Here is a 13,118-nt window from a genome sequence, read left to right as displayed (position 1 = left end):
AAGCAGCTGGGCTCAGTCTTAGGCAATTGTGGGCTGTGTTTATATAACCTGATTTTGTAGAGATTTACAAGACAAAAACAGTTGCTTCTGTTAGCCCTTGAACATTGGCTTCCAGATAATCTATTTCCTCATTCCTTGGGGACTGATGAAGAAATGGGCAGTTTCTGAAAGGGGTTCTTTATGTTAGATTTTTGCTTTAAGTCTTACTTCTCTTCTTTCATCTGAGGCTTGCTGTTATACTTTTTTATATGAGAGCCCTTTAATTTTTTTTTTTCCTCTCAAGTATAGTCAATTCAAAAAAGATCCACTATCTGGCCACTGATAAGCAGGATCTATTAACCAATAATCCTCTTTATGGCTTAACATAGGGCACAAGAAGCATCCAACATGAGATTGGGGAAAAAAAAAAAAAAAAGCAGCCCTCACAAGATCCAGAAAGTTCACTCCCAGAGCTAGGCTAAGAAAACAGAGACCTTTGGTGTCCTAGGCGGAGACAATGAAAGTTGACTGTATAAGGTTGGCCCCTTTAACTGAGACACCTTATAATAAATTATCCTGTTAGCTGGCACGACTGGACAAAGACACAAATCAATGCCAGTCACAGGCCCAGCTTCTTACCTGTGCTTCCGATCAACTGGCTACAGTTGCTCAGAACCTCAGTCTCTTTGATTGGCTGCAAAATGCACATTGATATGTGGACCTTCTGGATGGCACAGTATTCTTACTGACCAAAAAGCCCAGCTCTCAAGACAGAGAACAACACAAAAGAAATGAAAGAGAGACAAAGAACAGTGACCACCTGTGGGAGAAAATGGATCCAGAAAGCCAAGAGTCCCTTGCCAAATTTACCAGTCACTAACCCCCAAAGATATAGTTTCATAGGTATGTTATCAGGCTAATTAAAATTTAGAAAGAGAGAAAAACGATTCTCACCAGGTTAGCTTCCAATGGACCATGCAGGCAGAGATCTGGGAGGCTGGCATGGTAAGAACTCTCACTTCCTATCAGCTTTCTGGGTCAGATATACCAGGGTCTCTCAGTTGCAGCAACCCCCAAGTGCAACAACTGGCCATATGTTGAGTGCCAAGTGATGGAAAGAAAGGTTCCTCTACCTTTTCTGGTCTAATTCTTAGAACCTTCTTCTGGATGGTCTAAGAATTAAATTGACACGAGACAGGTTAACAGGAGAAAATAACCACATCTAACCACACAGGTACATACTGAGGCTCGATAAGAATACGGGGCCCATTGACAAATCAGGCAGATGGGGCTGATAGCTATCTTGAGCTAAGGAGAAGGGCACAGTGGTTTAGGACTTCAAAGTGGAGGAAGGCACTTGACATGGAGATAGACATGAAGATAACAGATGTTTGGGAACACAGGTTACCTGGGCCACACAGAGACAATGGCCCCCAAGGACACTCAGATCTCTAGACCAGGGGTGGGCAAACTTTTTGACTCGAGGGCCACAATGGGTTCTTAAACTGGACCGGAGGGCTGGAACAGGGCCGTAGTTTGCCCACGGCTGCTCTAGACCCTGCAGAGTGTCCTTCACCACACCTGGCCCAGATTCTTTGTAGATCCCCTATGATAGTTCTGTTCTAGAACACGCCCGTTATTCTTGTAGGCAATGAAGGGGGAAGTAACAAGAAACATTTTCCAAGTTTTCTGTTTCTTAAAAACACTCAACCTAAATTAATCCTCATGCCAGAGAGACACATTTTGGGGTGGCACATCTTGCTCCCCTACAGTTCCCCCATCTCATTGAACCAGTGAGTCCTGACCATTGGTCAGGGCAGTTCATTTCTTTTCAGGAGGTGGTGACATGGGTGGGGTTCCAAGGTCAGGCCTTTATTATATAAGCAAGCAGCCAGGTATTCAATAAGAGGCATTTCTATGGAAACAGAAGATAGACAAAGGTCAGTGGCAGGAGCAAAGTATAAACCAGTTTCTGGGTCTTGGTGGTAGCCAGTCAAGAAGTTTTCTTGATATTAGAGTTGAAGCAACCTTTGCAGCTTGGAAAGTCTCCTATGATGTCATTGGGTATTCAGGTAAACTCTCTGAATGGCTTACACAACAGGCATGAAGGTCGTCTAAGCATGCGCTACTGTGGTGATTGATCTCTCTTAAGATTATATCAGGTTGTTCAGCTTCAGTGTGTAAGGCAAATTGGAAACATCAGTTGGATAGTTGTAGCCAGATATTTGAGGAATATAGAAGAATTCAAGGTCCAGTTCAGTTTACTGGTTGGAAAACAAAACCCCAAAGACGTTGAACAGAACTTGAATTTAATCCACAAGGGAGTATTATATTTTCTACAGAAGCATAATTTTCTTTCTAATATCACCCTAATTTTTAAATCAAATATAGCCACATTAAGAGTAATTTAGCCCAGTGGGTGTGGCTCAGTGGTTGAGCATCGACCTTTGAACCAGGAGGTCACAATTGGATTCCTGGTTAGGGCACATCCCCAGTGTTGGGGGGTGCAGGAAGCGGCCGATTAATGATTCTCTCTCATCATTGATGTTTCTGTCTCTTCCTCTCCCTTCCTCTCTGAAATCAATAAAAAATTATTATATAGTAATTTATTTGTAAAACAGTCCAATATAAAAAACCTTGCCCTGACTATATCACTGCAGCAAGAATAGCAATTGGTCAGATAGGCTCTTTTAAATCTTCTTTGTACAAACTTTTCATAAGGAGTCTCCAGATTGGACTTTTAATAGCCTCTAGACCAGTGGTTCTCAACCTTCCTAATGCCACGACCCTTTAATACAGTTCCTCATGTTGTGGTGACCCCCAACCATAAAATTATCTTCGTTGCTACTTCATAACTGTAATTTTGCTACTGTTATGAATCGTAATGTAAATATCTGATATGCAGGATGTATTTTCATTGTCACAAATTGAACATAATTAAAGCATAGTGGTTAATCACAAAAACAATATGTAATTATATGTGTGTTTTCCGATGGTCTTAGGCGACCCCTGTGAAAGGGTCGTTCGACCCCCAAAGGGGTCTCGACCCACAGGTTGAGAACCGCTGAACTAGAAGCATCTGATTTCTCTCCACGCCTCCTGATCTATGGTAAAGGGGCGATTCAAGTGTAAATGCAACTTTTACTGCATTCTTACAATTTGAAGTGAATTTTTCTTCTTCCTATCTTCCCTTCTTCACTGACCATGTTCTTTAAAGGAGACTTAGACTTCTGCTATTACACCCAAACTTCTCTAAGAATATCATATCTATGGTAAATATTTTGTTGGTGTTCTTGGACTAGGATTTCACAATCCCTAAATTTTTCTAGAGAGACCTTTAATCTAATTACAGATTGGCTTTTATGGGTGCTATAGGTTAAAAACAACTCTCTCCACACCTTATGACAGCTGCCTCTCATAATTTGGAGTAAACTCGAATGAACCGTAATAAGCAAGATTTAATAATGTAGGTGGTCCAGGGGAAGTAACACTGCACTTTAGATTTACAGAGCTTCCTAGCCAGCACTACACACATCATCCCAGCATCCCTGGGAGTGAAATTGATTTAGGTATTACCAAAGTATTTTTAGAGTTAAGTGATACCTGAAGATTATATAATTTTAATCCTTCAGCTGTCACTTAATACAGCTAAAAACAGAAATAAAGCCTCAACCCTTTTCTAAACCTGAGCTCCTAACCCTTTTGCCAGGAGTTGGAGCCATGAAGTGGAAGATTCTGTTAAGATAGAAAAAGGTTAAAAATCAATGTAAAAAGAGGGGGGGAAAAGACCCTGTAAAGGGAGACACCAATGAATATTTCTAGTACTGCTAAGGGGCACTAGTATTCTAATCTTGGACTGTATGCACCATTAGCTAAAGAAAGGGCATCAGTTGGGGGCAGTTCTGAGAAAATAAGATTATATTAGATTATGTTACTTTTATAGTCCCTGATAATTTGTAACCTTTAAAATGCATCTTACTGGTGTGGCTCAGTGGTTGAGCAATGGCCTATGAACCAGGAGGTCACGGTTTGATTCCTGGTCAGGGCACATGCCCAAGTTGCAGGCTTGATCCCCACTGTGAGGAGTGCAGGAGGCAGCTGATCAATGATGCTTTCGTGTCACTGATGTTTCTATCTCTCTCTCCTTCTCCCTTCCTCTCTGAAGTCAATTAAAAAAAACAACACATCTTACTTTCCATATAAGAATGTAAGGTCAAAAGTAACTATTGTTACTTAGAGTTGATAGTTGTCACCTCTTCAATTTTTTTTTTTTAATGGGTAGCATAAGATAAATTGGATTTTTCTAATAGTTGAACTTGTGCTTTGAGAGAATGATTGAAACTGGGGAAAACGAAGAAATTATTTGATGAAAGGATTAATGATGAATAGATAGATTCACTCATTCACCAGTTCAATTAAGTACTCAGGTACTAGGCACAGTCCTGGAAATTAGGGACACAATGGTGACCTTACAGTCTAACAAAAGAGACAGACATTTCAAATTTGAAAGCAAACTGGCTCACCTGTCAGAATAGCTACCATCAACAAATGATTAAAAAATGACAAGTGCTGGTGAGGATGTGGAGAAAAGGGAACCCTAGTACACTGCTGGTGGGAATGCAGACTGGTGCAGCCATTATGAAACAGTTTGGAGTTTCCTCAAAAAATTAAACCTGGAACAGCCATTTGGCCCAGTGATCCCACTTCTAGGAATATATCCTAAGAAACCTGAAATGCCAATCAGAAAGAATTTATACACCCCTATGTTCATAGCAGCACATTTACAATAGCTAAGATCTGGAACAGCCCAATTGCCTATCAGTAGATGAGTGGATACAAAAGCTGTGGTCCATTTACACCATGGAATACTATGCAGATATAAAAAAGAAGAATCTCTTACCCTTTGAGACAGGATAGAGGGACCTGGAGAGTATCATGCTAAGTGAAATAAGTCAGTCAGAGAAAGACAAGTATCATGTGATCTCACTCATATATGAAATCTAATTAACAAAATAAACTGATGAACAAAGTGGATCCAGAGACATGGAAGCATGGAACAGAGAGCGGGATCTCAGAGGGAAGTGGGGAAGGGCGGGTGAGTGGGAGGTAATTAGTCAGGTGGTGAGGGCCTGGGGCAGGGGGCGGGGGGCAGGGGTGAGCTGATGGGGGAAAAGGGGACATATGTAATACTTTCAACAATAAAGATTTTAACAAAATGATTCCATAAAAAAAGAAAAAAGAAAGCAAACTGGGAGTGGTGTTAAGTAATAAGTACAATTTTTGTGAGGGCCTTGATACATTTAAAGTAGCCTTGGTGGCAATCAGAGATTAACACCTCCACAGTCTGAGCTGTTGGGCAAGGCTGTCCAGTAGAACAGTCTCTGAGAGACGTCTCCCTGGGCTCAGAAAGGAGGCTAAAAAGTGTCCAAAGCAAAGAGGGTTACACCAGAGGTGCAAGGTAGGATCCGAAGAATGAGATACTTACTCCTTATGCCCATAAGAACCTGTAACCACATAACCCTTCCTCTTCAAAGAAATAGGACTTTCATGTGAATAATAAACGATTTGGGTTGTATTTTCCTTTAGATCCTGGCTAAAAATTGACCTAGACTGAGTCGCCATGCATTCCTCAGAAGTGGAGGAAGAGATGAATATACTGGGGAAATATTTGGTTGCTTGAGACTTCAGCCAGAGTTTTGCTTTCACAAAATGTGCATTCCCAAGCTAAACCACAGAACAAAGCTTTTTTAGAAAGATAACTAACAAATCACTTAAAGCTGATGAGATTTTTGAACCAGTTCTCTATCCTAAAGAAAAAAACAAAACAGTCTGCATCCTAGATGGTCATTTAAAAGCCAGGTATCTCAAGTAATGAGAGCAAAAAATACCTGTTGCATGCTCTTATGAAGCTGAGCTCATATCGTTTTCTTTAATGGCATTTATCTTCAGCATTATTAAATGTGCTTAGTTATGTTGGTGCCATTTGGGTCCCTATCACCTCTGGACAAAAGTAATTTATGAATTACTGGTTTGGTACAGTGGACAGAGCACTGCCCTGTGGACTAAATGGTCCCAAGTTCAATTCTGGTCAAGGGCACATACCAGGGCTATGGGCTTGATCCCCAGTAGGGGGTGAATAAGAGGCACCAGATCATTGATTCTCTCTCATCTTTGATGTTTCTCTCTCTCCCTCACCTTTCCTCTCTGAACTCAATTAAAATATATATTTTTAAAAGTAATTTATGAACAGATAGGTGTTTTCTGTTTGTGTTAGACTATAGTGGCCATTTGTATCCTTGATATAATCCCCTATGTAGAAGTAATTATGATATTGATAATTCAAACAAAAGTCATCTGACTGGTCAAAGGAAGAGAAACATTGGTTATTGCTAATAGAACAGGTGCAAACCCATTTATCTTATGATATTTCACTGATAGATGTCTTAATACAAAAGGCTTCTGTGACTTTGCCATTATTTTTATTTTCAAAAAAGTTTTTACTCATGCAAGATATAAGCCTTACTCTTCTTGATTTTTTGAAAGTATATATATAAAATTTGTCCCTAATATATATAAAGAGAAAGTGAGGCCAAAGCTTTAAGGTTGATTTAATGTCTTATATAAATTTACTGATAGTTAATATACCTCTTGACACAGACACATGCATATATTTATGCTGTATATACTTTATCAGGTATCTAAATTCTATAAATATATACTAAAATAATAATAATATCTTTGATTGCTAAATTTGGGTAATTTGAACACATGCTATAAAAGGATTTCTTCTCCAGTGGAATTTTGTTGAAACCACATCATCAAAATGGTTTCTTGCTGAGACAAGAAAATTTCCTCACATTGAGTGGGAGGTCATTAAAGACAAAATTGACCATGTAAAATTCTGTAGGGGAGGTGATTTTGTGACTGGGCTTGAGAATTAAACCAACCAAAGAGAGATTTAACAGAAGAAAAGCATAAAAATTTTATTTGGTGTTAATATTTTTATGTGGCTTGGGAGACTTTATGGAAAAGAAATGAAATACCAAGCATAGGGTCTGAGAGATTATATATCATTTAAAGAAAGAATGAGAAATTGTGCAGGTGTGGCAAGACAAAGGGAAAAAGGGGTTTGAGCTAGGGGTGGTAGATTGTGAGAAAGTGATGAGGAATTATATGGGGGAAGATATAAAGTCCTAAAATGTTTTATTAACTTTAAACATGAGAGTAAATTACTTTGAGATACAATAAAGCTCTGTTCCAAATAGCACTTCAATAGGCCATTTTGACTGAGTCAGCAGATTTAGTCAAACTTTTGACTTACTATTTCAGAAGTGAATTTTGCCTTTTTTTGTACCTGCCCCCCCCCCTTTTCAAATAAAATAAAATAAAATCTCACAATTCTATGAGAGGTTGTTTTAAATTTTGGCAGAACACTATAAATTGGTCTTTAAAAAAATAAACAGGAAGGAGAGGTTCAACTTAGAAATTATTTTTATTTAAGGGGCTTCTGCTAAGGCATTGATCGATACAGCATTCTGCACAACGGGGAAGGCAAAAGGAAAAATAGCTGCGTACACCTGTTGCAGCTGCACAGTCATGATTTGGGAAAAGGAGACAAATGTTAGCGATTATAGGGGTTGTATCATACATAAGAGGAAATGACTTCATTAATTCAAATACAGGAGTCTTCCATCTTCAAAGATTGAGTTAAACTCCCTGTACTTAAAGTTAAGAATTTGTTAAAGCTTACAATCTCTGATACAGAAATGCAGTATAACCACAGATTCGATATTTCTTTCTTTTTCAGTTATAGATGCAGCAACTTGCAATATCTCCCTGAAACATAAAGCAAGAAGAATAGTATTGAAAAGTAATATCATTATACACCTTTACCCATCAAAGAGGCTTCATTCCACGAGTCTGTCTCCCGTGCCCAAATCTTGCATCAAACATTGTATAAACCCAAGTGTGTAGGAAGAGATGTGATTCTTGCAGTCATTCTCTTTGCCATGGGAGTGCTAAGGTTCAAGTATATCTTCTTTAGGAGCTTTGTTGGGTCCAGTGGAGCATCCCAGGTTGTGTTCATCTTCCTTCTGATTCCATGCTGCTTCACTAAGGACTACAGAGCAACCCCTATGCTCCCCAATGTTTCTTTCCTCTGGGCCTGGAATGCCCCAACTGAGCCTTGTCCTAAGAAGTTTCATGTGTCGATAGATTTGAGCCTCTTCTCTTTAATAGGAAACCCCCAAAAAGATGCCATAGGACAACCTGTCATATTATTTTATGTTGATAGACTTGGCTATTATCCTCATATAGATAAGCACGGCAAAAAAGAGCACGGAGGAATCCCCCAGATAGGTGACGTACAATCGCATCTGTCTAAAGCTAAGAAAGACATTGAGTTTTACATACCAAAAGACCAGCCGGGCTTGGCCATCATTGATTGGGAAGAATGGAGGCCTATCTGGGCAAGAAACTGGAAACCTAAAGATATTTACAAGAATGAGTCTATTCTGCTGGTTCAGCAACAACATCCAACATATACTCTCCAAGAAGCCACCGATAAAGCCAAAGAAGAGTATGAAAAAGAAGGAAGGAAATTCATGGTACAGACTTTGAAATTGGGAAAAAAACTTCGACCAAAATACTTATGGGGTTATTATCTTTTTCCTGATTGTTACAATCATCAATATACTAAACCCAATTACACTGGGGTGTGCTTTGATATAGAAAAGAAAAGAAATAATGAGCTCAACTGGTTGTGGAATGAAAGCACTGCCCTTTTCCCATCCATTTATTTGAATACCCACTTAATGAATTCTCCTAACGCTGCACCCTTTGTCCGTAACCGTGTTAAGGAAGCCATTCGGGTTTCTGTAGTACCCAATGAAACAAATCCACTTCCGATTTATATATATACTCGCCCAGTTTTTACTGATGATTCTTCAAAATACCTAACTCAGGTAAGCAAATCAAGGCATGCGGACTATGAAATAGAGCCCACAAATAGTGTGTGATGGAATTTAACATCATTAAAACATTTTTTAATGAGAATTTGAGCTGAACTGACAACGATATGCCAGGAGCAAGATGTCAAATGCTCTGGAGAATAAAAGTTTTGCAGCTTAACATCATTTTTGAAGGGAATGAAACTTAGCTTTTAATATCCTTTAGGAATATGCACATATATAGTTCTGCATTATCACATGCATGTAAAATAAGAATACATTTCACTTTAATGCAAGCATCTTAGCAACCATGGGAGATTAGGTAGTATAGGCCATATATTTTCTCAGTTTCTTTTTCTTTTTTTCTTTCATGGGCCTGCTCTGCTGTCAATAGAAGTAACTAAAAATAATAGAATACCTATATTTTTTAATAGTAGGGTAGTAGTAGTGTGAAAGATGGAACTATATAGTGGGGAAAACAAAAGAAAAATTGTATTTCATAATACATGAAAATTATGTAAAATTTAAATTATTATTGTTGGGTCATCATTCTTAGCTTTGGTGTTATTGTCCTATGTATAACACTTTTATTTTATTATGCATTTCTGCTAACTTTTTCTGTCTCATTTGCCAGGAGGACCTTGTACATACACTTGGTGAAACCATTTCTCTAGGTGCCTCTGGACTTATAATCTGGGGGAGCCTCAATTTAAGCCAAAGTGTGGTAAGTTGAATTGATAAGACATAGATGAAAACATTTCTACTTTTAATGTTTTTGAGGATTGTTGAGGTATTAAGTAATAAAATAAGCACTATACTTGGCACACAGTAGGAGGTGCTTAATACTGGCTGGCTAAATCATACTATCATTGTGCGGTTATTTTGGGGAGCAGAAAATATTGTACTTGTTTTTCAGTGAGAAAACAGAAATTCAGTGAGACTAATTGAAGTTCTCTAGGACTACAATCCCAGTCTTCAGACAGTGTTTGGTGTGTGTGTTTTTTTTCTTTTCTATTACACCATGCTATAGCTCTTTTCAAAAGAATGAATGCATTCATTCATTCTTTCACTCATTCAACGACTCTTCATTAAGCACTGCTTTATCCACTTAGTCATTTAGTGATTTGGTGACAGTTTTATTGCAACGGTCAGGAAGCAATGTCCATAGGCCAAATCTGGCCTACTGCTTGCTTCTTTCTGTACATGAGCTAAGAGTGATTTTTACATTTTTAAAATGGATTTAAAAAACAAAAAAATAGTTTTTCATAATACATGAAAATTATGTGCAGTTTAAATGTCAGTGTCTATTAGTAAAATTTCATTGGAACATAATCAAGCTCATTTGTTTAGGTATCTGTGGCTGCTTTTATAGTACAAAGGAATAACTAAGACTATCTCATTTAAAAACCCCAAAGTATTTACTGTCTGTCCTTTACAGGAAAAGTTCCCAACCCTTGGCTTATTGATTAAGTACCAGGTAATTGTTTAGATGCTAGAACTACAGCAGTGAACATAGCAAAGTCCTTTCACCATGAACCTATCCTATATAATAAAAAGCAAATATGCAAATTTACTGAACGGCAAAATGACCAGTTGCTATGATGTGCACTGACCACCAGGGGGCAGATGTTCAATGCAGGAGCTGCCCTCTGGTGGTCAATGCGCTCCAATGGGGGGAGTACCACTCAGCCAGAACCTGGGCTCACAGCAGGTGAGTATAGCAGCAGTGGCAGGAGCTGCTCCCACCTCCGTGGCAGCCCTAAGAATGTCCGACTGCTGGCGTAGGCCCCCTCCGGCATCAGTTGGACATCCCCTAAGGACTCCTGACTGCAAGAGGGGTGCAGGCCGGGCTGAGGAACCCCCCTTGAGTGCACGAATTTCGTGCACTGGGCCTCTAGTATTCTCATAAGTGGAATACAACATTATATACATAACTAGAGACCCGATGCATGAAATTCGTGTATAGGTAGGGTCCCTAGGCCTGGCTGGCAATCAGGGCTGATCTGTGGGGTGCCCAGTGGGGCAATCGGGGGCCCCCACTGGCACCTGTCGTGGCTGGCCTGGAGCCTGTGGGCTGGGGACAGCTCCTGCATTGAGTGTCTGCCCCTTGGTGGTCAGTGTGTATCATAGTGACCAGTTGTTCTGCCGTTCAGTCAATTTGCATATTATGCTTTTATTATATAGGACTAGAGGCCCAATGCATGAAAATTCATGCACTATAGGGGGTGTCCCTCAGCCCAGCCTGCCCCGTGTCACAGTCCAGGAGCCCTGAGGAGATGTCCTACTGATGGTGGGGAGTGGGCCTAAGCCACGGTCTAGCCTCCCTCTGCAGGAGGCGACTGGATGATCAGGGGGAGGTGATGCCCCCATCATGTCTCCACAGCTGCCACTGCCAGCAGCCATGGCTGCCTGAGCCTCGGCCCGGCCCTTGTTGCCTGGGCCTCGGGCCCCTGCAGTGGCAGCCACCATCGGTGGCTTGCCTCCCTTGAGTGCACAAATTTCGTGCACTGGGCCTCTAGTATTCTCATAAGTGGAATACAACATTATATACATAACTAGAGACCCGATGCATGAAATTCGTGTATAGGTAGGGTCCCTAGGCCTGGCTGGCAATCAGGGCTGATCTGTGGGGTGCCCAGTGGGGCAATCGGGGGCCCCCACTGGCACCTGTCGTGGCTGGCCTGGAGCCTGTGGGCTGGGGACAGCTCCTGCATTGAGTGTCTGCCCCTTGGTGGTCAGTGTGTATCATAGTGACCAGTTGTTCTGCCGTTCAGTCAATTTGCATATTATGCTTTTATTATATAGGACTAGAGGCCCAATGCACGAAAATTCATGCACTGTAGGGGGTGTCCCTCAGCCCAGCCTGCCCCCTCTCACAGTCCAGGAGCCCTGAGGGGATGTCCTACTGATGGCGGGGAGTGGGCCTAAGCCACAGTCTAGCCTCCCTCTGCAGGAGGTGACTGGACGATCAGGGGAAGGTGATGCCCCCATCATGTCTCCACTGCTGCCACTGCCAGCAGCCATGGCTGCCTGAGCCTCGGCCCAGCCCTTGTTGCCTGGGCCTCGGGCCCCTGCAGTGGCAGCCACCATCGGTGGCTTGCCTGAGCCTCGGGCTGGCCCTGGGCAGCGGCAGCCACCATCCATGGCTTGCCTGAGCCTCAGGCAGCTGCTGCGGCTTTGTCCGGAAGGACGTCTGGATGGTTGTCTGGAAGACGTCTGGCCTAATTAGCATTCTACCCTTTTATTAGTATAGATATGTCAGGTAACTGATGTATAAGTGCAATGAAGCAGTATAGGCAAGATAGTGATGGAATCGTATTATTTAAGATGTGGAAAAAAACCAAGATGGCGGCATAGGTAAACACCGGAGTTTGCTGCCTCGAACAACCACTTCAAAAATACAACTAAAAGACGGAACGGACATCATCCAGAACCACTGGCTGAGTGGAAATTCTACAACTAGAAGGAAAGAGAAGGCGGGGAACGTTGGAGTCTGCAGTCACTGGAGCAAGCAAGCCTCATGTTCGCTTCCAGCTGCCTGGCTGCCCGCCGCCATCTTGGCTGACAGTTAATTTGCATAAGGATATGCTGATCAGCCAATGGGAAGGGTAGCGGTCGTATGCCAATTACCATGTTTCTCTTTTATTAGTGTAGATATGTCAGGTAACTGATGTATAAGTGCAATGAAGCAGTATAGGCAAGATAGTGATGGAATCGTATTATTTAAGATGTGGAAAAAAACCAAGATGGCGGCATAGGTAAACACCGGAGTTTGCTGCCTCGAACAACCACTTCAAAAATACAACTAAAAGACGGAACGGACATCATCCAGAACCACTGGCTGAGTGGAAATTCTACAACTAGAAGGAAAGAGAAAAGCATACCGAGACTCAGAGGAGGCGCAGTATGGAAATAAAATTCTAAGGTGTGGAGAGGGCTGGCGGCTGAGGGAGCGGTTGTCATTTTCAAGCGGGAGGGAGTCTCAGGCTCTGAGCTCCAGTTCCGGGTGAGTCTCTGGATCCAGACTCATACGGGAGAAGCGGAACTGTCTGGCATCAGTCAGAACTCAAGGGCAGCTTTCTCTCCGAGGGGCTTGCAGCGATTACCGTGACACTGAGAAGCAGAGCCTCTGAGGGCTGGACTGAGAGCAGCCATAACTGCTAGCCCCGCCCTGTTGATCCCATGGGACCC

The 13,118-nt window shown here is 41.5% G+C and overlaps 1 protein-coding gene across 1 annotated transcript in view; it reads left to right on the top strand.

Annotated features, from left to right (window-relative positions):
- The first annotated feature begins 7,988 nt into the window (after window positions 1–7,988).
- SPAM1 (sperm adhesion molecule 1 (PH-20 hyaluronidase, zona pellucida binding)) overlaps window positions 7,989–13,118 on the top strand; it is a 21,322-nt gene continuing 16,192 nt past the window's right edge. The window contains exons 1-2 of the mRNA XM_005869588.1: window positions 7,989–8,942; window positions 9,562–9,651. Of these exons, the coding sequence (XP_005869650.1) occupies window positions 7,989–8,942; window positions 9,562–9,651 (1,044 nt within the window). The remainder of the gene's footprint in view (window positions 8,943–9,561; window positions 9,652–13,118) is intronic.

Source organism: Myotis brandtii, unplaced genomic scaffold, assembly GCF_000412655.1.
Source record: "Myotis brandtii unplaced genomic scaffold, ASM41265v1 scaffold3, whole genome shotgun sequence".
NCBI classification, from domain to species: domain Eukaryota; kingdom Metazoa; phylum Chordata; class Mammalia; order Chiroptera; family Vespertilionidae; genus Myotis; species Myotis brandtii.
The sequence above is the reverse complement of the archived record's forward strand: the minus strand, read 5'-3'. Positions and strand labels throughout refer to the sequence as shown.